This window comes from Leptosomus discolor, chromosome Z (assembly GCF_034619465.1).
Source record: "Leptosomus discolor isolate bLepDis1 chromosome Z, bLepDis1.hap2, whole genome shotgun sequence".
NCBI lineage: Eukaryota > Metazoa > Chordata > Aves > Leptosomiformes > Leptosomidae > Leptosomus > Leptosomus discolor.
Genome location: NC_141419.1, coordinates 4,148,253 through 4,170,409, shown reverse-complemented (window position 1 = coordinate 4,170,409; position 22,157 = coordinate 4,148,253). Strand labels below are relative to the sequence as shown.

Here is a 22,157-nt window from a genome sequence, read left to right as displayed (position 1 = left end):
AGGGACACAGGAGCTGAGGCTGTGCCCTGAACGTCCCCATCACACCCAACTGGGACATTAAGGGCGATGGGGGCAGCTTTGTGGTCTCCCCCGGGGGCATCCAGGGGTGCTTTTGGGGTGCCCCATGCAGCGCTTGTGGGGCTCCACCAGCACCACCCTCGCTGCTGACCTGGAGCCAGGATACGGCCGGGCATGGCTTCTGCAGCCGGTGGGCCTGGTGGGCAGCATGGGCAGGGTCCTGGGGGTCCCCACGGGCTCTCCCCCCCACCCCCCTTCTCACCCCTTACCTGGAGCAGACGGAAATACCCCGGCGTTAAGCGTTTGGGGCGGATGATCATGGCGCAGCGGGGAGCAGCAGGATCAGGCCCCGTGGGTCAGCAGCGGCAGCGGGGCTGGGTGCCCCCCAACCCCGCGACCCCCTACCCTGACCACAGCGAGGGGGGGATCTGCGCCTGTCGCCAGCTCCGCGGCCCCCTCGGAAAGGGCGACACGCACCCGGCGAGCGCCGAGCAGCTGTCAGCCGCGATCAGCGCCCGCTGCTCCCCGAAGCGCACACGCCAGGGCGGGGGGAGACGGGCGCCGAGGAGCTGGCGGGGGGGGGGGGGGGGGCGCCCAGGGTGGATTTGGGGGGGGGCAGGAGAGCCAGGCTCAGCAGGGTCAGCCCCTCTGCTAGGCCTGCATGTGGGTTGCCCCCTGCCTCAGTTTCCCCACCTGCGAAGGGTGGGGTGGAAATTGTGCCCGGGGGGGGGGCGGGGGGGGGGTGAAGGTGTGACCCTTCCAAATTCCTCGGGTGGTGGGGAGGTGGCTGAGCAGGGGGGGTGTCTGTGGGGCCAAACCTTGCGCCCACAGGGCGCCTGGGGGACACCCACTAGTGTCATGAGTTCTGTCGGGACTCAGCCCGCACTGCATGCCGCGGTTGAGGCGGGGGGGGACACCTCATCTCACGGCTGGGGTGGGGTGGGGGGGCTCATTGGGTGGGTGCCGTTCCCCACCCCCCCACACCCCCCCCCCCCCCCAGGGGGGGTTTCGGCAGCCATGCGTCACCGTCCGGCCCGTGACTCACTGGGGTGCGTCGTGAAGGCCTCGCCCTGCGGGGTCGTACTGGGCTGTACTGGTCGGGCATCCCCGGGCGCGGCGGGAGGCCCCGGTGAGCGGCACATGGGTGCGCCAATGGGGCCGCCCGTCCCTGGCGCAGGTGAGCAGCCGCTCCCGCCGCCGGTTCCGGCCTGGCCGCCATGGAGCCCGTGGGTGCCTGGGGCCCTGCGCAGGCGACCGCCTGGCTCCGAGGTGAGACCCCGGCTGCCCCCCAAACCCCAGCGTTGGGGGGGGGGGGCACCGTGCTGCTGGTTCTGGGGTGGGTTGTCCCCCCAGCTTGGGGACGTGTGGGTGGCCTGGTGGGGCTTGTGGCGGGGGGGGGGGGGGGGGGGGGGGAGGCAGCCCTTTCCTGTCCCTTATCCTTGGGGGGGGGGGTGTCAATGCCCGAATCTGGCCGGTGGTGGGGTAGGGCAGGGGTCCGGCCATCCCCACCATCTGGGCTGAGACCGGGCGAACTCGTTGCATGGTGTTCGTTGCATGTCACACCCTGCCCCCCCCCCCGGGGGTCACCCGGCCAAGAGCCAGCAGGGACACCGGTGGGAGGGTGCTGGGCCCCCTCTGGTGTGTCCGGCTGGCACTAGGGCAGGGCTGTGGGCAGGGCTGGATGCGGCCGTGCAGGGGTACCCCTTCGAGGCCTGGGGGCTGACGGGGCCCGACCTGCTGGGGCTGTCGGCGGAGGCACTGGAGGCACTGGGCGTGCGGCGGCTGGGGCACCAGGAGCTGCTGCTGGAGGCTGTGGAGCAGCTCCGTGCCCTGGTGAGTGCTGGCACCCATGGGTGCTGCGGTGGCGGAAGGGGGGGGAGGGGTGGGTGCAGACCTGGGCTGGGTGGAGAGGTGGGACGTGGGGAAAAATTTGGCTGGAGGCGGGGGGAATGCTGGACTGGTGGGGGGGACGACACATGGGGGCACCCCGGGCTGGAGGGGGGAGGAGGTGGGGCCACCTTGGGCCGGATGAAGGTGGGAATACAGGGGCACCCTGAGCTGGGTGGAGGTGGGATTCAGGGGCACCCTGGGTTGGGTGAAGGTGGGGACATGGGGGTACCCTGGAGACCCCTGCTGCCCTCCCGTTCCCCGGCGGCCAAGTCATCCCCCTCCAGGACACGGGGCTGGTGGGCACCAGCCTGCGGACGCTGACCGAGAGGCTGCGGGAGCTGGCGCAGGGCACCCAGAGCCTGGTGCTGGGGGGGTTGTCGGTGGGGGCTGCCCCCCGGTCACCCCCTCTCACCCTCCTGGCCCACGTCGTTGACCTGGTCGGGGCTGCCAAGGGGCTCTTCTCCTGGCTCAGCAGGTCCGGGGTGGGTGAGGGCACCGTGGGTGCTGGGTACCCTCCCCATGCCTGGGGCTGAGCTCTCTGCTCCCCCCCCTCCTGCCCCCAGGTACCTCTTCTCCACCCTCAACGACTTTTCAGCCAGCCAGGACATCGTCCTGCTCTGCGCCCAGCTGGCAGAGGCGCTGCAAGCGGTGGGTGCCCAGGGTGGCCACGCTGCCCCAAGGCCACGGTGATGGGCACGGTGTTGGGGCAGGGTAGGAGAGCCGGCTGTCTGGTCTCCTGTCTGCTGGAGGTGGGAGGGGAGAGCTGGGGTGAGGGGGCATGTAGTACACACGGGGGTTCCCCATGGAGCCCCCCCCAGCTGGGATGTAGGGAGCCTGAGCCATCCTGTCCCACTCAGCCCCCTGTCTTGCCCCTCCAGGACTGTCCCACGGCTGAGAGAGACAGGCGGATCCTGCGGATTGTAAGTGCTGGGTGAGGAGGGGGTGGCAGGCACGGGGGGGGCCCAGTGCTGCCAGGGCCTCCCCCCAACCCCCCCAGCCCACTGCTGTCACCCGCAGTGCCAGCACATCGTGGGCATCTGCGAGAGCATCGTGGGCTGCAGCCCCCCGGCGCTGCTGGACTGCAGGGCTGTGCTGCAGCGCGTGGCATTGACGCGGCCCCCCGGCCCGCGGGGCAGCCCCCCAATGTCCCCCGACACTCCAATGCTGTCCCCTGGCCTGTGGGGGAGCGCCCCGATGTCCCCTGACACCCCAACACTGCCCTCCAGCCCATGGGGGAGCCCTCCGATGTCCCCTGACACCCCAACGCTGCCCTCTGACTCCCTGGGGAGCCCCCCGCCGCTCCTCACTGCTCCACTGGTGAGTCCCCAAGTACCCTGGTGCCCCCCGCTGCCCCGAGACCCCCTGGGACACCCTGCACTTCGCTCACGCTTCCCTCCTGTCTCCCCCAGGGCCTCGAGATCACCTCCACCAGCTCCTGCCTGCACTTTGTGTCTGCGACCACCTCGGAGGTGAGTGAGGTGCTGCCCCTCCCGGTCTGTCACCCCCGCTGTGCCACCTTGTCCCTCAGTCACCCCCTTTTAGCGCCTGCTGTGGGAAATACCACCCATCCCAGCTGCAGCCCATCTGGCTGGATCCTGCGAGCCTCTTAGGGCCCTAATCTGTGCCCCCCCCCCCCCCCGACCCAGAGCTCGTGGGGGCTGCCTGCAGCTGAGACCGTGCAACTCGTCTCACGAGTGAGCACAGCCTGGGCTATGGTGGCAGCCTCCCTCCGCACCCCAGTCCCACCAGCCACTCCGGCCAGTGCTGTGCAAGGTCAGGCTGCTGGTTAATGGTTAACCACCCCCTGGGAGAGCTCCTGAGTGTGGATTAGCTGGGGGTGGGTGTGCGAGTGCCTGGGCCCTGGCACCCCTGCTCCCACCCTGCCTCTGCCCCAGGCCCTGGCTGCCCACGGGGGCCGCATCCTGCCCGGAGATGAGATTGTGCAGGTCAATGAGCAGGTCGTGGTGAGTCGGGGAGGACGGGGTGCTGGTTTCGGCAGTGAAGTCGTGGATGTGGAGCTGCAGGGCTGGGAGGGTTTGGGGGAACATGGAGGCTGTGGTGGGAGGATTTGGGGGGACACAGGGGCTGTGGGTGGGAGGATCCGGGGGGACACAGGAGCTGTGATCTGCAGAATGCAGGAGCCGTGTCTGGGAAAGGTCTGGGGGGCACAGGAGCCTCTGCTCGGGGGTGGGGGTGTGTGTTTGGGGTTGCAGGAGCCGCTGCAGAGGAGGATTTGGGGGATGTGGGATCTGTGGTTGGGGAGGGTTTGGGGGATGTGGGAGCTGTGGGGCTGGGAGGGTGCTCGAGGCCAGGGCCAGGCGGCCGGGGGGCAGCGTGGGGCCAGGGCCACGTCCCACGGCTCACCAGGGGGTGTGGGCAGGTGGGTTGGACACACGTCAACTTGGTGAAGAAGCTGCTGGAGAAGGCAAGTGGGGTGACACTGGTGCTGAAGAAGATCCCCCTCGACCTGTCTGGCTCACACCCCCTTCCCAGGCAGCAGGTAAATGATCCCAGCGTTCCCAGTGCTGCACTGGGCTGTGCTGGGAACCAGGCAGGGATGCTCAGAGCTGGGCATCTCCCATCATGTTGGTGGTCCCTAAAGCTCTGGGGGACCATGGTGGCATGCGGGTTGGTCCTGATGCTTCATCCACAGCCCCTGGGAGTATTTTCGGATGCTGCGGATCCCCCTGGCACCAGGAGTGGCGAGTGCCCGGGCAGCCCTGTGTCCCTGACCTCCAGGTAAGCCCCATCCCCTTGACACCCCCATCCCAGCCAGCACGGAGATGTTTGGGTGCACCCGAGGCCCCTTCCCAGCTCTTTCTGGCGGGGAGAGGTGCCGGCAGCGTGGCAGCTGCCTGCGAGCAGCCCGAGGAGCTGCCAGTATTCTTAAGGAACAAAAAAAAAAAAGTGGTTGTGTTTGTAATTCATTTGCTTGGTAACGTTTTAATGGGGTTGAAACTATATTTAGACATGACCCTTCTCCTCTCCCGGAATGGAAAGGCGTGCGCAGAGCTGGTGGCAGCACGGGAGAGCCGGGCAGGAGCTGTCGGGCCGGGCTCGGACCCTGCCGAGGAGCGCGGAGGCCGGTGGAGCCGGTACCGAGCCACCACCGCCACGTTGCCTCCAGCCCCACTCCTCCTCGGGCAGGGACAACCGTGGGTGCCCCAAGCGAGTGTGGGGTCAGCTGGAGCCTGATAATGGGACCCCTGCTGTGGTTGAGTGGGTTTTCGTCTCAGCGATCTCTTTTTTTTTCCCCCAGTGCTGCTGCCGACTTGGACTCGGGGCCGGACTCGGTGCCAGACCTCGCCACTGACGAAGAGGACAGAGAGGACGAGCGGGACTCGAGGCTGCCCAGGGAGGCCGTGGGGGAGCTGCTGGGGCTGCCCGGCTGCGGTAGGAGCAGGGAGCAGTGGGGGTGTCCGGGGATGGAGTGGTTTCTTCCCCCAGGATGGGAGGCTGGAGCCCCTCTTGCTGTTTGCAGGTGCTGTGGAGGAGGAGGCAGCGTGGGAGGGTGGCACCCCACAAGGCACCCCGTGCTCCCCGGGCACCATTGCTGCTGCTGGACCCTGTACCACAGAGCTCAGCCCCACGGCAGCCCCCGCTGGGGGTGCAGAGCCCAGCCAGCTCCCTGGGGAGGTGAGAGCTGGTGGGAGAGGAGAGCTGAGCCTCGGCGGGACGCTGGGGGACACGTGGGACTTCATGTCCCACCTGAGCTGGGAGGCCAAATGCCCATCCCTGGGGTAGCTTCCCCTCCAACCTCACTGCTGTGGGGTGTGCGAGTTGGGGGTCCCTGAGGGGCTGTGGGTGCTGCTGCTGGGGGGGGGGGGGGGGGGGCTCAGCTAATGCTGCCCTACCCTTGCCCCCGTGCATCATCCCTAACCGCTCGCCTCTGTCTCCCTGTCCAGGGCAGCCCCGAGACAGGACGCAGAGCAAAAGGTGAGTGGGACCCTGCCAGGGTTGGGGGGGTCTCCCAGGCACCCCCTTCCCTGCTCTTGACACCCCCCCTCCGCCCCCCATGCTGCTGCCAGCAGGAGTGGCGACCAGGCTGAGCCGCCGGCGGGTCTCGTGCCGGGACCTGGGCCGGGTGGACTGCGATGGCTGGCTCCTGAAGAAGAAGGACCACGTGGGTTTCATGGCCCAGAAGTGGAAGCGGTGCTGGTTTGTGCTGAAGGGCAACACGCTCTACTGGTACCACCACCCCAACGTGAGTGGGGATGCTGGGTGTCCTCACCGCCCCGTCCCCCCCCCCCACCACTTTGGGCAGCCGGGCTTTTCCATCGCCAGCACTGGGGCGGGTGGTGGACACGGCTGTGTCCCTTGCAGGATGAGAAGGCTGTGGGACTCATCAACGTGGCCACCTACGACCTGGAGAGCACAAGGGAGCAGAAGAAGAAATAGTGAGTGGTGTCTGTCTAAGCATGGACCTCCTGGCTGGTGGTGCAAGGCTGGGGGGGGGGGGTGTGTGTCCTGTCCCAAGGGCATGTGCTGATGAGCCCTGCTGGGTACCACCTGCATGTCCCCATGGGCCTGGTGGGGTCCCCATGGGCCTGGTGGGGTCCCCATGGGCTTGGTGGGGTCCCCATGGGCTTGGTGGGGTCCCCATGGGGCTGGTGGGGTCCCCACAGGGCTGGCAGGACTGGCCATCTTGCGATACAGGAGCCCACGCTCTGAGCAAGATGTTCATTGTGCTACTGGTGTTATCTGGGACAAGGCTGAGGACCGGAGCATCTCCGACAGCAGGGAAAAGCCCAGACCCCTGGGCTGGGGTGGGCTGGGGGCGGCTGCGGTGCAGGGGAGGCTGGAGAGGGGCTCGGGGCTGGAGCTGGTGCTGCGTAACCACAGCAGCAAAAAGGCAGCCGCCTCCTTGTCCTCCTCCAGTGTGTTCCAGCTCTCCCATCAGAGGTACAAGCCCTTCGTCTTCGCTGCAGAAACGCTGGCTGATTTGAGCATGTGAGTAACGCCCCAGCTGCCGGTCCCACCACACCGGGCTGGCCGTGACCCTCTGTCTGTCCGTCCGTCCTTTCTTTCCCCAGGTGGGTCAGTCACCTAATAACAGCCAAAACGAAGTATGCGCTGGCCCACCAGTCAGTCCCAGACAGGGAGGAAGGTAATGGGCCCTTCTGGGGATGGGAGACAGGTTTGGTTTCCCCATGGGAGATGGGGACCCTGCAGGGAGCTGTGGGTCCCGGTGGGGCAGCCGTGCCTGGTGCTACGGCCCCTGCGTGGGACCACTGGGAGCTTTGCCCATAATTTGGGGGAAATGGGAGAAATGCTCCCTGAGGGGAGGGCCGGGGTGATGCTCAGCCCTGGGGAGGGCTTGGGGGGGGGGTGTCAGCCCAGGGCTTCCCGCTCCCACCATCCTCCCCCCCCCCCATGGCCTCCAGACTGCTACAGCGAAACAGAAGCTGAGGACCCCGACGACGAGTCCCCCAGGCATGGATGCGACTCGGTGAGTGGCCTTAGGGGACATCCAGGGGGAGGGGATGGAGGATCCTCATCTCACCTCCCTCCCATCTCTCCGTCAGCCAAAGAAGAGGCTGCAAAACACCCCGGAGAAAGCTCAGCTCTTCCCAGCCAGCAGCGAGCCCAGCAGCGCAGCCAGCAGCCCCCAGGGCAGCCCCCGGCCCTGCTCACCCATGGGTAGGTGCTGGAGGGGGTGACATTGGTCACCCTGTCACCTTGTGTGCACCCTTAATCGAAGCTAGGGCCACCCTTTTGTGTGTGTTCGTGTGTGCTGGGGGGGGGGGTTAACTCGAGTTGGGATGTATTTGAGTGTGAACCACGCAGTGTTTCGGGATGCTCTTGGGGCAGGGTCACGGGTAGGGGCAGCCCCACGGGGTTTCAGGGCTGCCCCCCTGCTACGGTGCCCCCCTTTGCTCGCCCAGACCCCACCGGGGAGGATCTGGAGTGCCTGATGCGGTGCCTGAAGCAGGGCGGGGTGTCCCTCATCGGGCGGCAGCGGTTCCTGACGCAGGAGCAGTGCCGCAAGTCCTTCGTCCGCCGCAACAAGAACCCCCGCATCAACGAGAAGGTGCACGCCGTGCGGGCCCTGCAGAGCACGCTCAAGGTGGGAGCCCCACGCTGCCTCCTGACACCCCCCCCCCCCCCCCAAACCCCCCTGCCCATGAGGCAGCCACCCCAAAAACCCGCCCCGAAATTCCTCTGGGCAGGCGAAGCTGGTGGAGCTGCAGGCCCTGGAGCAGCTGCTCAGCGATGCTGCGCTCACCTCGGAGAAGTTCACGCGCTGGAAGGAGGAGCACCAGGAGCTGTACCAGGAGCTGCGGGAGTGGTGGGCACGGCAGCAGGGCCAGGACAGCGATGGGGGGCTCGGGGCCGAGCACGGTCCCCCCGAAGAGGCGGCCGAACCCTGACACCCCTCTGGCTCGAATCGTTGCCAATAAAAATCAAGCAAAGCGGACGCTCTGCCCGTGCTGGGGAGATGCACGGGGGGGGTGGGGGGTGGGATTGGGGACATTTTTAAAGGCTCAGCCCCCAGTGTGGACTTGCTGCAGAAAAAAGTGGGTTCTGCTACATCCCCCCCTCCCTGGGACAGGACGCTGCAGTGAGAGTCTGGCTTTTTTCAAGGACCTTTTGCCTCGGCTGCACGTTGGCCACAGGGGCTTTTTCCTGGAGGAACGTGCCCCTGCTGTGCCCACCGGGTGGGGGGTCTTTTCTGCTGTAAATAAAACTGTGTCAACGAGGCCTGATCGTGCTGCGGCTTTTCTTGGTGCCGAAATGTCCCTGCAGTGACAGCCAGCCCCTGCCTATGCCATGTGCCACCATCCTCAAGGGGTTGTGGCATCCCCCTGCTCGCCTCTCCCCATGGGCTACGCCAGCCCAGCTCGGGGGCGACGGCACCCACTCGTGGGGTAGGGGAGGGACACAGGGACAGGCTGCCATGGTGCTGTGAGGCCAGGGAGGGTGATAAAGTGGGGAAGGTGTCCCCAGGAGGGCTGGGGTGCTCTGGGGGTGTTGTGCAGCTCACAAGGGATAAAGGGAGAGCAAGGGGCAGGAGGGGGAAGGAGAAGTGGTCAGCCTGGAAATGGTGGAGGGGTCCTGCCCCTTCCTGTGCCACCCAGCCGCTTACAGACGTGCTACAGCTGGGTACAGGACACTTTATTGGGCTGCAGAGGCCAAACCCTGCCTAAGGATTAAAGCACAATCAAGTAACAGGCAAGAAAGCATCAACACCAGCCCGCTTTTAAGTGAAAAATTACCAATGAGGAGGTAAGATGGGGAACAGACCCAACTCTTCCACCCAGTGATGGTCTGAGGGGTGTCCAGAGGTGCAGGAGAGCCACGGCGGGAGGGTGAGGAGCTGCTGTCACCCCACAGCGAGTGGCATCATCCCGTGACACTTGCAGCAGGAACCACTGTGCCCCAGCGCCTCTGTAATCCGCCTCGTAAGGGCCAGCAGCCGACCCCGCAACAAACCCCCTCTTCCTGCAGAAGCTGGTGGCCAAGAGGCCACCTCAGCCCAGGTAGAGACACGTCCCCAGGTCGACAGGTCTGCCGGGGGGGGTGGTTCTGCGGTCTGGCCAAGTCCTGCAGCACCCGCTGAGCCATGTAGGAAGCAGCACCCAGCTACACGGCACCCACCAGCATCAGCAGGAGCCTGGTGGTGGCCACCCGGTTGGGCTTTAGCGAGGGGGCCCACCACCGTGCCCCCCAGCATGCCCAGGGAGTATACCAGGGCCTCCAGCAGCAGCAGCAGCAGCAGCAGCAAGCCCACACTGGCCACTCTCCGCACCCGCATGGGCCAGAAACGGGCTGTATCCCCCAGGAGGGGACGACAGACTGGGCGAGGGCCGCCACCCAGCTCGCACCGAGCAGCGCCGGTCTGGAGGCGGCCGCCCGGCCTCACCCCTCAGCCGGGGGGGGCCTGGGCTGGCTGGGGGGGCCCTGCGGGGGTGAGGGAATGGGGCGGGGGGCGGCAACGGTGGGGCTGGGCCCGACCGGGGATGGCAGCAGAGCTCGGCGCTTCCGGGTCCGACCAAGGCCCCGCCGCTCTCAGCACTGCGCAAGCGCGCGGAAAGCGGCGGTGCCGCTCCCTCAGGCCCCGCCCTACGGGTGGCGGCTGTGGACACTTTTCCTCTCCGCCAGCAGCCGTCGCTCGCTGCGGGGCGGGGGGGGAGGAGCTTGGTTGGTTGCGGCGAGCCAATGAGCGAAGCGCAGGGGAGGGGCCGGCGCGTCCGATAGGCTGCGGGCGGGGGGGGGAGGGGGCAGGGGCAGGTAGGCGGGGCTTATTTCTCTCTGCCACTCCCCCGCGGCTGTAACGGTCGCGGCGCGCGGGGCAGCGCGAGCGCCGCGGTGGAGCCAGGTGAGGGGGTCGGGCCCGCGCCCGCCCGGGAGCCGTCCCGCCGCCGGGCCTCGGGCCTCACCGGGCCTTTTCCTGTGCTCCCCCTCGGTGAAACCATCCCTCCTCCTCCCTCCCTTGCCCGTCCCCCCGGCCCCTTGCCCTCGGGGACCACCCTACCCCCCCCCCCCCCCCCCTTCCGCCCTCAGGGCCCAGCCCCTCGGGGTCAGCCCGCGCCTTCCAAGGCGATTAGGCCCCCCCCTCTCTCCACCCAAATCACTGCTCTCCTCATCCCCTTCTGGGGGGGCGAAGGGCTGCCCCCCCCGCACCCTGGCTTCACATCACCCCCACGTACCCGCCAGCCTCCCCCCGCTCCGTCGGGTAAAGCGCTGCTCCTCCTCTCTTCGTGACCCGCCGCTCCCCTTCCTCATTCTTCTTCGTTCGTCCCCATTTTGCACATGGCCCTTCCCACCCCCTCTGAAGGGTCTGCCCCGTGCCCGCCGCTGGGTTGTAGGATGGTGTGGGTGCTCTCCCGGGGGAGGGGGGGGGGTTGTGTGTGTGTTTGTGAGAGGGTGGTGCTGAGCGAGGTGGGAATGCTTTGGTTGCTTCGTCTGTTTTATTTCAAGAGCCTACACTCGAATTTCCCTGTTATAACTGCCTGGCTGTAGTGCTGGAGACTGAGATTTAAACTCAGGAATTTCTGAAACATCCCTAAATGAAACATAATCAGCACTACGGGTAGCTAGAAGTGTTCTGTTTCTTTGCTGAGTGAAATACTGCTACTGATTCATTATCCTGTTGTATTCCCTGTGTCTATCCTGTGTTATAAACCCTGTATATATGTGTTTTCGAAGAATTAACGGTTTCTGTGAGCTCTTTGAATCGGTTCAGCAAAAATCTGTATGAGCTGGCAATGGAGGATTTAGTACTTGACTGGTGGAGTGGAGGGAGGCCTTGAATTTCCACAGAGAAGCCTGAGAACTTTAAATTACCCTTGCATCATCAGAGGCAGGCGATTCACTGTCTGAAGTACTCAGACAAGCAGATAAATTAAACCAAAGCTCTGGATAGATAGTGGTTGCCATTTATGGAACAGCCACGCGAAGTTTTGAATGACTGCGTTCCTGCGTGTAGTTGCCGAGTGACCTCTGCAGAGGGCAGAAATGAGCCGGTTTAGAGTTAAAGACTCTTACAGGGAAATTTTTAGTCTCTACAGACATAAAGCCAGCGTGTAGGTACCATGGTGACTGATGCTCTATAAATAACTACGATGGGGATAACACATGCCCCAGTTGAAAGGCGCTGCTGAACTGCTGCATACCTGGGGAATGTTGCAAACAGGAACTCGCCTCACTTCTCAGGCATGAAGAAAACGTACAATAACTGCAAGGGACTTTCAAATATCGCCTCTGTTGCTGTGGAGGTGAAACAGAGATATTCGTGGGAGGAGATGCGAATTGCATATGAAATACTGTGTCAGTCTGAATGAAGAGCAGCTGATGTGTATGTAGCCTTTGCTTGGTTAGCGGGAACAGAGTTTGGTTTGTGCTGATTTAAAATGCAATTTTTATTTGTTGCCCTGTAGTTCACTGGCTGGATAAGATGGCTGCTCTTGAGAAACATCCAGACCTGAGGCTCCAGCAGAACAGTCCATCAGGTAAGGACAGTCCTTTCTCTAAAGCCCTGCCACTGTCGGATCCTGGGTTGGTTTCTCTGAGGGGACATGTGGCCCTGAGCAGAGTTCTTTACCAAAAGCTTTTTATTAAAAAAACCAATGTCTCATTCCTGCAAAATAAAACAATCACATGGGTATGCAAGGGTAGAGAATCGTTTGATAATGAACCTATCTCTTGAGTGATAACTGATAAAGCCAGAAGAGTTCTTAACAGTTAATGCTGTCTTTAATTTAACCAGTTTTGCTGTCTGCCAGTGCTGCTGCTCTTCTTTTTAACCTGAGTACCAGAGCATCAGCTGGGTGTAATGTCACTAAACTTATCAGTGGGAATGTAACTTACTGCTCTTGCGTTCTGACTTCCATAACAAGGCTAATTTTTCAGTCTCCTGTTGGTATTATTTGATTTCCCTGTGCTTGTTGCCATTTTGTTTTGCAAAAGAGATTTCTTTAGCAACAATACAGTGAGCCGAGCAAGGATTGGTTTGGGGTTTGGCAGCGTGGGTAATTAGATATGGCTGAATTAGGTGTATTAAAAGGCTTTTCAGTCTGTTGGCTAAAACATAAATATCCCTGGCTTTCTCTCTGCAGATCCCAGCACCAGTCAGAAGGGTCCCTTCCTGGAGACTGACTGGAAAACGCCCATGTTGTCTGTGAAGTGCCAGAGCCGTGTCAGTCGCTGTTCAAGCGTGGCCGACAGCGGGGATGGGGGCCTTGGGACCTCCTGCTCAGACAGCACTGAAGGTGATGGTCAGCATGGGGTCACACAGCAACAGCCAGAGAGTTTTAAGTTTTTGTAGAAGACTGACAACCATTCAATAGCTTGGGATTGCTGAACCCTTGAATGTAAAACCTGGGGAAAGCAGCTCTGTCAATATGTTGGGAGACTAGTTCAAAACCTGTGCCTCGGTACACAGATATGCTGCCTGAAATGTAGACAAGTGATTAAGGGACCTGATGTTTCTCTGAGCTAGTTTGGTTCTCTTCTAACTGTAGTAAGTGTTCTTAACTGACTAAAAGAGCCACCTTGGTGGTTTGCTGGTTCATGCTGACCAAGTGATTTATCAGCAGGTCTGTTGTGTGATTTATTTTTTTAAGAACTAATTTCTAGGTGCCTCTAGAGACTTCAGATCAGCGTGCCTTTGTGTGTAAGTCTCCTCAGTGTCAGAGCTGCTATTTTCTCGCTGAAGAATGCTGCAGCTTTGCCCTCCACTGAGGCACGTTCTGTGAAATTGCTTCTCCCAGCAACCCTTCCCACCTGTATTTTCATCTTCATCCACGAAAGTGACATAAACCACTATTGATTCACTGATCATCCTTTCAGCAGTGAGGAATTTTGTGGTGTTCTTTAAAACAATGCACTTCACACAGTCATGTGTTTCACAAGCTGCCTGGAGCCTTTTGAATGAGCCGTAGATCTTAGTAATGTGCGAGTTGAAGTAAAGGTGTTTTAGAAAGTCTGGCTTGTGGAAATATAGCTAGAAATATTACTACAGCACGCGTTTAAGTGTCCCATCTAGCCTCTCTCAGGATAATAAAACATCCAGTTGCACGCTGAGGGCAGGGGAGGTAACGATGGCTCTTGGAAACGGCCCTTTGGAACGTTTGTCATGGCTGCAGCCCCGTCTGTGAGAGCGGAGGCTGAGCGGCAGCTGGCGCTCGGCTCGGTACGCTGCTCAGAAACGTTGTTGTGATGACCCTTGGCACACTCAAGGAACCGATTGCAGCATCCCCACGTGGCGTGCTGGTCAGAGAACTCGAGTTCCTGATAGTGATGCTGGGGTATAAATTTAGGGGCAGTAAAAGGAAATGGTACTGTCTCTGCTGTTTGCCAGGGGGAACGTGCTTGTGACTGCTCGGTAGCATAGTGTTCTCTGGAGTTCCTAGGCACAGCCAAGTAATGTCTAAGAGAGATTTTTTTTTTTTCCCCCTCCTGCTCATTTTTGAGGAGAGAATCTTGTGCCTTTGTTGTGATAGTTTTCCTGCCGTTTAATGATGGTCTTTGCAGGCTCTGGTTTGGGCCACGTTCAAATGTGTAACCTTTTATTCCTCCTTGTGGCAATGCTTTGAGGTTACAAACAGGTAGAAGGGTGGCCTTGCAGTCCTGATGTTGGATTAAAGGAACATCATGGGGGGGATGGGCCTTTAGCCAAACCCATGAAGAAAACAAGTTTGTGTATCTGGGAGAAACCTGGATTTACTGCGATACGCAACGTGTCGGGACGAGGAGTGGGAACAGGCGCTTTGCTGTTTGCCTTTCTCAGCTCTTGCTGTTGCTGTATTGAAATCTGAGAGTTGCTAAGAATAACCCTGTATTTCCACGTAGCCAGGTTTGGTGCCCGTCTGACAGGACGGGCTCACGCTGGGGTGGGTGCACTGAACTCTGTCTCATTTCCTGTGGCAATAAGGGGAGAGCCGTTCCTCCAGCCTCTAGAAAAAGCTCTTTTGCTGCGGCGTCCTGGATGAGTTCGAAGGTCAACTGCTTGGTCACCTGGTGTTCAGCTGTGTTTGAAGCTCACCATGGGCTTAGCGAAGGCTCCAGTTAGCTTTGGGTACGGTTCAGAGTCGCTGAGCTGTGGGACGGGCAGAATCAAGGTCTCAGAGTTCAGCTGAGTAAGTTTCAGCCTTTTTATTCCATTTAAAGGACTCGATTTTTAAACCTGTAGAAAGATAACCTTATTGATTTAAGATTATACTAGAGTAGCTTAAAAATGGGGGATTAAAAATGTGTACTGAATTAAACTTGGATTCTCCCTCTGGTTTACACTGGTAGGAGAATGTCAGCAAGCTTGTAGTGAGGGGCAACAGAGATGTGCCTTAAAGAGGACGTGTTCAGGGGAAAACAATCTTTTTGTAAATTCTTTTTGGAAGTTGTTCAGCAGAGGAATGGCTGTTTGTGTCAGAACAGTTTCAGGATTGTAATTGGAGCATCACTCTTCTTTCCTCAGACTTTTGCAGTTCCAGTAACGGTTCCTCATTCCAGCCCATCAAAACCCAGGTGACCATCCCTACAGCCCATGTTATGCCTTCTACGTTGGGCGCCTCACCCTCCAAGCTGTGCTCTGCAGGAGACCAGAGCTGTTCGCAGAGTACTTCAAAGCCTGCAATGCCAGGATCTGCTTCTGAACATGCAGGGCTCATGAGAAACGGAGATTTTAATGCTGGGAAGTCTTCTCGGGTGCCACCCAGGGATCTCTTGCGTCCCTACAGGACTTTAGGGGAAAACGGTTTTGAGCAACCCTGGCATCCTGTCTCTGATCACATGAGAACAGAAGAGACTTGGAAGTTTGACACCCCTACCATTGAGCGCACCCTTAACCAGTCCCTCTTTCTGGATAGCTCGTGCACTGACCCTCTCCCCAGGTTCCAGAAGTTCAATCCAAACTCTGGGGCAGCTGAGGCAGGCAAGGACCACTATAAGGTGCTGCCAGAGAGTAAGCAAGCGGCGGGGGCGAACGGAGTCTGTGAGCCCCAGGAGGGAGCGTGGCCGAGCGGGAGCAGGCTGATGCCAACGGGAATCCAGGCCAACAGTTTCTTTTCAAAACCTGTAACTCCTTCCCCTCGAGCATGGATGCAAGAAGCCTGCACGCTGCATCCACACGAGAGGGTCTGCGAGCTCGATGCCTGGAAACAGCAGCTGGACAAAGTGCGATTGCAAATAGAGCAGATGCAGGTAGGGAGCTGCTTGTGAGAATGTACGAGTTTGAAACCCGTCCTGACTCTTTTAGTCATGAATCATTGTCCCAGACTTATGAAGCAAGGGGAAAAATGTCTCATGCTTCTCCCTGTCTTACCCTGAAAGTCTGTTAATGATCTGTTTTTACAACCTGGGGTGTCACAGGTATCGCTTGACGTGCTGCTTGTGTAGAGCAGCCCTGTATTATGTTACAGCACTGCACGGTGGTTCAGATCAGGAGGTGAAATATCCTGTCCGCTCGAAACTGCAAAGAAAAAGCATGTCAAGAAGTTCTTAACAGTTTCTAGAATAACTGTATTCTGTATCTAGAGGTAGGAAACAGACTTTTTTTGAAAAGATGCACATAACTAACTGCAGTTCGTTAGATGGAAACGGTTTGTGTATCACCTCCCCCCAGCTGTACCCTCATAGAGACAAATCGTTTCCAGTGAGCTAGCACTGTGATCTAAAATTATTTGTTAATCTCCAGTTGTGCTTGGGCAAAGTTACTTGTTCTTGGACATCGACAGAGACTGAAATAGCGATGTCCTGGCATGCAGATGAGCACACAGTGTGCAAAATAGCTCTAGCAGTGTTGCAATTACCTCTGCGGAGCACAAACCTCTCCCTCCTGGTTTTATCTCCCCTTTCAGTTACAAAATGGAGGCACCTGCCACCATCCCTCGATGTATTCTTCTTCGCTGCCTGCACCTGATCCAGCCCAGTGGATCAATATCCTGAACTCCAATGAAAACCTACTTAAGGAGAAGGAGCTTCTCATTGACAGGTGGGAGTTTGGTACTGGCATGTGGTTTAAGGATTCCAGTGCATTTCCTTTTGGAAAGGGAAGGTTTTGAAAATACCAAGGAAAGCTCATGTCTCAGGGTCCCTTTTACCCGGCTGAGCTTTTTTTGTTGCAAAGAACAACATAATGACCTTTGAGAACAGCCTGTTTTTTCTCATGAGCTCTCCTCCCTCTTGGAATTAGGGTGGCAAACCTGAAGGGTTCAAATCAATCAATTTTGGTTATGGTTTTCTTATGTGTTATAAGGGATGAAGATTTCTGTTCACATCATGATTATCTGGAATGTCGAAACTACTGCCTTTTTGCTTGAGGACTTTCTGGGAGCTCTTTGAGATCTTCATTTTAAATTTATTATTTGTGGGTTTGGGCTGGCAAACAACATTCTCGTAGTGAACACTAGTGGTCCATCAGCTTTTTGAAAAAGTCAGTCCAAGTGGAAACTACCTTCAGCACTTGGACTGTAAATACTTTTTCTGCTTGCTCATTTTGAGTCCCCTGATGTCTGTTCATTCTGCTCATAAGCTCTGCAGCCGAGCTGGATCCTCCAAAGCTTGCAAGGCCCGTGTGTTTTATCCATAATCACTGCTGGGTGGGAGGCTTTGAAGAGAGGGGATGGAAGAAAAGTTAATACCAACTGATAAAAAAAGAAGTTGAAATTGATGTCTTTCAGATGATTTCTCTGCAGGTCGGCTCTGAGTTGCAGAGCTGTCTTTCTCTTCTGTCACTGTATGGAGCGTTACAGTTGTGGTGGCACTGTTCATGTGGTATTGCTCTCTGCTGTAGGTTTGAGAACAGTGTATTACCTGGGGTTTTTTTACAGACAAAGACAACACATATCTCAGTTGGAGCAGAAGGTCCGGGAAAGTGAACTGCAGGTTCACAGTGCCCTGCTTGGCTGTCCAGCACCCTATGGAGATGTCTACATGCTGAGAATGCAGGTAATTGGGTGTCAGTAAGAAATAGGTGCTGAATCCAATGGCCCTGCCGCCTCTCAGGGCCTTTCCTCAGTAGGAGGGCTGTGTGGAGTAAAATTATCCTTTGTAAAGTGTCCTGGTGACCTGTCATGTCTCAGATCTTCTGTGTCTCTTGCAATTTCAAGCCCTGAAGAACTATGGTTTGTTTGGAAGCTGTGTTAGTGATGCATATACCTGACAGCCCTGAGAAGCGCCGCTTCAGATACTGCAGCGTATAAGACGGGCTGTCTGGGAATTCAGAGGGCTGAGAAGAGCTCTGAGACGGCACAGCTGCTCAGTGCCGGTTGGTAACTCACCGAATTCATCGTCTGTCTCTGTTTGCAGGAGCTGCAGCGGGAAAACACGTTTCTTCGAGCACAGTTCACAGAGAAGACTGAATCCCTCAGTAAGGAAAAGATTGAATTGGAGAGAAAACTGGCTGCTGCAGAGGTGGATGCAAAGCTGATCCGGGAGTCGCTGAAGGAAACTATGCAGAAACACGCAGAGGAGTTAAAGAAACAGGAAGAAAGGGTATGATCCCATTGCTCTGGAGGTGGGAGGATGTTTTTCCTTCGAGAAGCTAAAAGTCAGCGTAGCACCTAGTTAGAAGTTTTCTGTGGCAGTGTGTTATTGTAGGTATTTTCTGATCTCCTTGGAGAATTCTTTGGTTTATAAACAAAAGCTCTTCCTCCTGCAGTTAGAAGTATTTCAGTACCTCTTCTTTTAACCGGAGAAGAAGCCTTTAAGTGAGCAGAAATGCTGCTGAGTCAGGTGATCTTGTATTTTGATGCTGAGTGCTGCACAAGAAGGTAAACGAGTGGGCTTACAGAGGACTGAAGAATGGACAAGAAATTTTATATAAACTAGTGTATAACTGTCCCTGCAGGTGAAGGGAAGAGACAAACACATTAATAATCTTAAAAAGAAATGCCAGAAGGAATCTGAACAAAACAGGGAGAGACAGCAGAGAATTGAGACCCTGGAACGATACCTGGCTGATCTACCAACCCTTGAGGACCACCAGAAACAGAGTCAGAAGGTAAAACTTCCTCTGAGCTGTGATGCTAGCTCTTCCCATCCTTGCTCAGGTGACTCTTCTACAGCTGCAGATAATCCCCTGTGCAGCTGCCCAATAAAGATGTGGTCTGGCCTTTGTAGAGGAGGAATGTTCCGAGCTACAGCTGAGAATTGCCACATAGGTCGTAAAAAAGTCTGCCTGGCAAATGCAGTTGAAACATGGTGTGTGTGGTGAAAGCCCTGGGAGGTCTCTAGAGTCTTGTGATGGTCTTTGTTGCAGCTGAAGGAATCGGAACTGAAGAGTACTGCTATGCAGGAAACGGTGCTGGCGCTGGAAACGGAGCTTGGAGATGTCCGGGCTGCTTTCAGGGAGCAAGAGATGCAGCTAGAAACCCAAAAACACAAGGAGCTGGAGCTTCTTTCCACGGTGCGCAGGTAAAAATCAGGAGGATTAGAATAAGCTTCATCTTAGCGCTGGGGTAAGCGTTGCGCAAGAGCAGTGATGGTTCAGTACAGCCCCTGTCCCACCCGTCAGAACCAGGTTACCACGAATTGATGATGATGATGATGATGATGTGAGTGCTTGCTGAAACGCCATGTTCAAATTCTGCGTGCCAGCAGGGGAGGGTGGGAGCAGAACCAGATGGCTGAAGGAAAGGGGGGCCCCTGTTTTGTCACCGGGGTTTGTCTGTGTCCTCAGGTTGTTGCTCTCAACAGTAACTCCTTGCAAAATGGACCTATGTAATCCACACTGGTTGTGTCCCGGCAAATGTGCCAATTTCGTGGGCAGGGCTGTGTCCAGGGAGAGCGACTCCTTCCGTCACAGCCCTGGCACTCTGCGAGCTGGGATGCAACCAGGGCAACGCTGTCATCTGATAGGAAAATCATTTGCCGCCTCGTATTGTTTAGTGAGGGAAACACCCTAAATAAAGCTGGTTTTCCCATGGTGTTCTGCTAATTTCAGCTTGCAGGACAAGGTGCAGCAGTGCATAAAGAATGCAGAGAGAGGACCTCCTGCCCAGGATGGGGAGAGACAGAAAATGGAAAATGACTCCCTGAAGAAAGAATGCGACTGCCTCAGGAAGGTAACAGGCTGCCCCAGCTGGGAATCACACGTTTTTCCTTCCACTGAGTCACACCAGGCACTAAAATGAAATCAGGGACTTTTGCAGTCGTAGGCAGTCACAATTGCACTGAAGCAGCAGTTCCTGGGATTCCAGACTGAGGGGTTTTAAAAGGTGTTCTTGGCGTGATAACCGTGCGCTCCTCCAGTAACGCTGGAGAGAAGTTGCAGAATGCAGAAGAGGGGAGAGGGAAACCACAAGAATGCAACTTCTCCAGTCTGTTTTTAGCTGGTACTTCTCCTGGTGCCTTTTATCAGGTACCTTTCATCAGGGAATGTAAGTCCACTGCTAACAGAGGCAGTAGTTAAAGCAGGAAGTGGACAGGAAAGGGGAGAGGGGATGCTGTCCTACCGAAGGAGAAATCCTGGTGGTATTACTGAGTCTGTGTGGCCAGTTCTGATGCCTCTGCTCTTGATTCCAGATTGTGGACAAACAGCAGAAGAAGATGGAGCAGTTATCCTTGCAAGTAAAGGTGAGAGGCGACTGCAGAGGGACCTAGAACTTGAGAATTTGCTGTGAAGTGAGTTAGACTCACTGCTTTGCCATGGTCTGTTCCAGAACCTGGAAGAGCAGGTGGCCCAGGAAGAAGGGACAAGCCAAGCTCTGAAAGAGGAGGCGATGAGAAGAGAAAATGCACTGCAGCAGCTCCGGACCGCTGTGAAAGAGGTCAGAGTTGGGAGTGTTTAGAGTGCCCGAGCATAGCAGTTGGACGGACAATGGATTGTCTTTTAGCAAGGCTCTTAATTTGCAGTCAGCAGCACAACCTCTCCTGCTCCCTGCTGGTCAGTTGCCCTGTCAGTGCTCTGAAAGGAGCTCTTCTCTATCCAAAAACAGGAGGGTGAAAGGCGGTTTCTGCCTCGGGAACTTCAGCTGGGGGCTGCGGGTTGCGGTGGAGCATGCTGAGCTTGCCAGCTGGGGGCAGCAAGGCAGCGAGCTGGAGTCCAACCTCAGGCCTGGCTGAAGGGCAAGGCTGAGCCCCGCTCTCAAGCCGAAAGGAAGCCAAGCACGATGGCAGCCCTTGAGGGAAGGGACGGCCGGTGTTGGGGTGCACAACCTCCTGGAAGCTCATTTCGTTGTGTCGTGCCCCAACAGGGACAGTGCAGTGTCATGGGCTGAGAAAGCCGAATGCTCACGCCCCGTAGGGCTGACGCTCGCTCCTCTGGCGAGAACCTGGAGGGCTCGATGTCAACCAGCTCCCTCCTGCCCTCGGTGCTCCCATCGTCATCGAGCAGTGGCGTTAAGTTGCTTTAAGCCTGCTGGTGCTGTACCAAGGGACCACCAACCTGCTGTGTCCCTTTTGTGCAGCTTTCCGTGCAGAACCAGGACCTCATTGAGAAGAACCTGACCCTTCAGGAACGGCTCCGGCAGGCAGAGCTAACCACCCAGCCCCTGCCTGCTGAGACAGCCCGCCTCGCCCACGAGCTGCACAGCGAGCTGGCCAGTTGTCTGCAGGATTTGCAGTCTGTCTACAGCATTGTCACTCAGAGGGCTCAGGGCAAGGATCCCAACCTCTCTCTGCTCCTGGGCATTCGCTGTAAGTATGTGGGGCGATGGCAGAGCAAACCCTTCTGTTCCTGTGCTGTGGCAGAATTAAATAGCTCACGTATAATGGGGCATGGAAGGTTTTCCTCTTTCTGGAATTCTGCACCTCCTTTGTGTGGTTAGCTAGCTGCATGCTGTGATAACTGAACGTTAAGTAGTACCTCTTGTGCAAAGGTGCCTTGGTCTTTCTCACTTGCAAATGTGGGTGATCCTTGGTCAGAATGGCACGCGAGGTAACTCCCTTCTCTGACTCCCCAGCTGCGCAGTACTCTGCGAAGGAGAGGGACGACTTGCTGAGCCCTGACGGACTTGCAAAGAAACTGGTGGAGGTAAAACAGCTTCACAAAGAGGTGGAGGACTTACGGACAGCAATATCTGACAGATACGCTCAGGACATGGGAGACAACTGCATCGCCCAATAAAGAACGCTCCCCAAAGTAAGCCAGGAAATGAAGACTTGAAACCCTCAGGAGTCTAAAGCTCCTACAACCCAAAACCTATTCAGCACTTTACCATCCCATTGCTCGGGTACAAGATTTGTGACTTATCCAATCCGGGAGAAATCAGGGGGTTTGTTGCCAGAAGTGTTTAGCTGCTGACTGGCTAACTGGAATCGTTCAGGGCTTCGGTGTCGGGCTTTGCAGTAGCTTTGATCTTGTGGAATGTGTTTATGCTGTGTTTGCTGGAGCTGGTGTGGTCTCTGACGCTGGGAGATGAATTCTGAATTGCCTTCCAGGCACATCAAATGCTGAACGTGCAAATGTGACAGTTAAAATCGCCACTAAAAGGAAATGTATGCCCTGGTCTTTTTGATAAATTCTCTGCGCAGATCCTGTGTGACTAGTAAGACCAGAGGATTATCAGTGTGCCGAGGGAGTATCTGTGGCCTTCACAGGCAAGCAGGTGTGCCACTTAACACCACTGCTAATTACATCGAAGTGCTACAGGCTGCCTAGGTGCTGTGTGCACTGTTCTGCCTTGGATGCTTGTGTAGCCGTTCATGGAGCAGGACCTGCTTTCCTCGGGTGAACGCAACTGGAGTCTTTCCGTAGCCAAGACAAGTTGGGGAATAAAGCAACACTAAAGAAGACCCTGAAAACTCTCCCCTTGGGCACTGTTACCCCAGAAGCCTTAAGCTTTTTATCCCCCCCGAAATAGCACTCT

The 22,157-nt window shown here is 57.4% G+C and overlaps 2 protein-coding genes across 2 annotated transcripts; both read left to right on the top strand.

Annotated features, from left to right (window-relative positions):
• Positions 1–1,235: 1,235 nt before the first annotated feature.
• CNKSR1 (connector enhancer of kinase suppressor of Ras 1) lies at positions 1,236–8,279 on the top strand. The gene is made up of 21 exons (XM_086479737.1): positions 1,236–1,287; positions 1,694–1,851; positions 2,193–2,383; positions 2,472–2,556; positions 2,787–2,828; positions 2,926–3,225; positions 3,318–3,377; positions 3,804–3,872; positions 4,289–4,408; positions 4,562–4,647; positions 5,168–5,301; positions 5,390–5,544; positions 5,814–5,844; positions 5,940–6,112; positions 6,232–6,305; positions 6,787–6,858; positions 6,942–7,015; positions 7,293–7,357; positions 7,434–7,548; positions 7,794–7,975; positions 8,079–8,279. The coding sequence occupies exons 1-21, from the start codon at positions 1,236–1,238 to the stop codon at positions 8,277–8,279; spliced, it is 2,439 nt and encodes an 812-aa protein (XP_086335863.1).
• A 3,518-nt stretch (positions 8,280–11,797) lies between these two features.
• Positions 11,798–21,686, top strand: CEP85 (centrosomal protein 85). The gene is made up of 13 exons (XM_009953364.2): positions 11,798–11,861; positions 12,468–12,620; positions 14,825–15,549; positions 16,206–16,339; positions 17,178–17,295; positions 17,656–17,841; positions 18,197–18,349; positions 18,608–18,762; positions 19,292–19,412; positions 19,873–19,923; positions 20,010–20,117; positions 20,757–20,985; positions 21,252–21,686. Exons 1-13 carry the CDS (start codon positions 11,807–11,809, stop codon positions 21,413–21,415), a joined length of 2,352 nt encoding a protein of 783 aa, XP_009951666.1. The 5' UTR covers positions 11,798–11,806; the 3' UTR covers positions 21,416–21,686.
• The last annotated feature ends 471 nt before the right edge of the window (positions 21,687–22,157 follow it).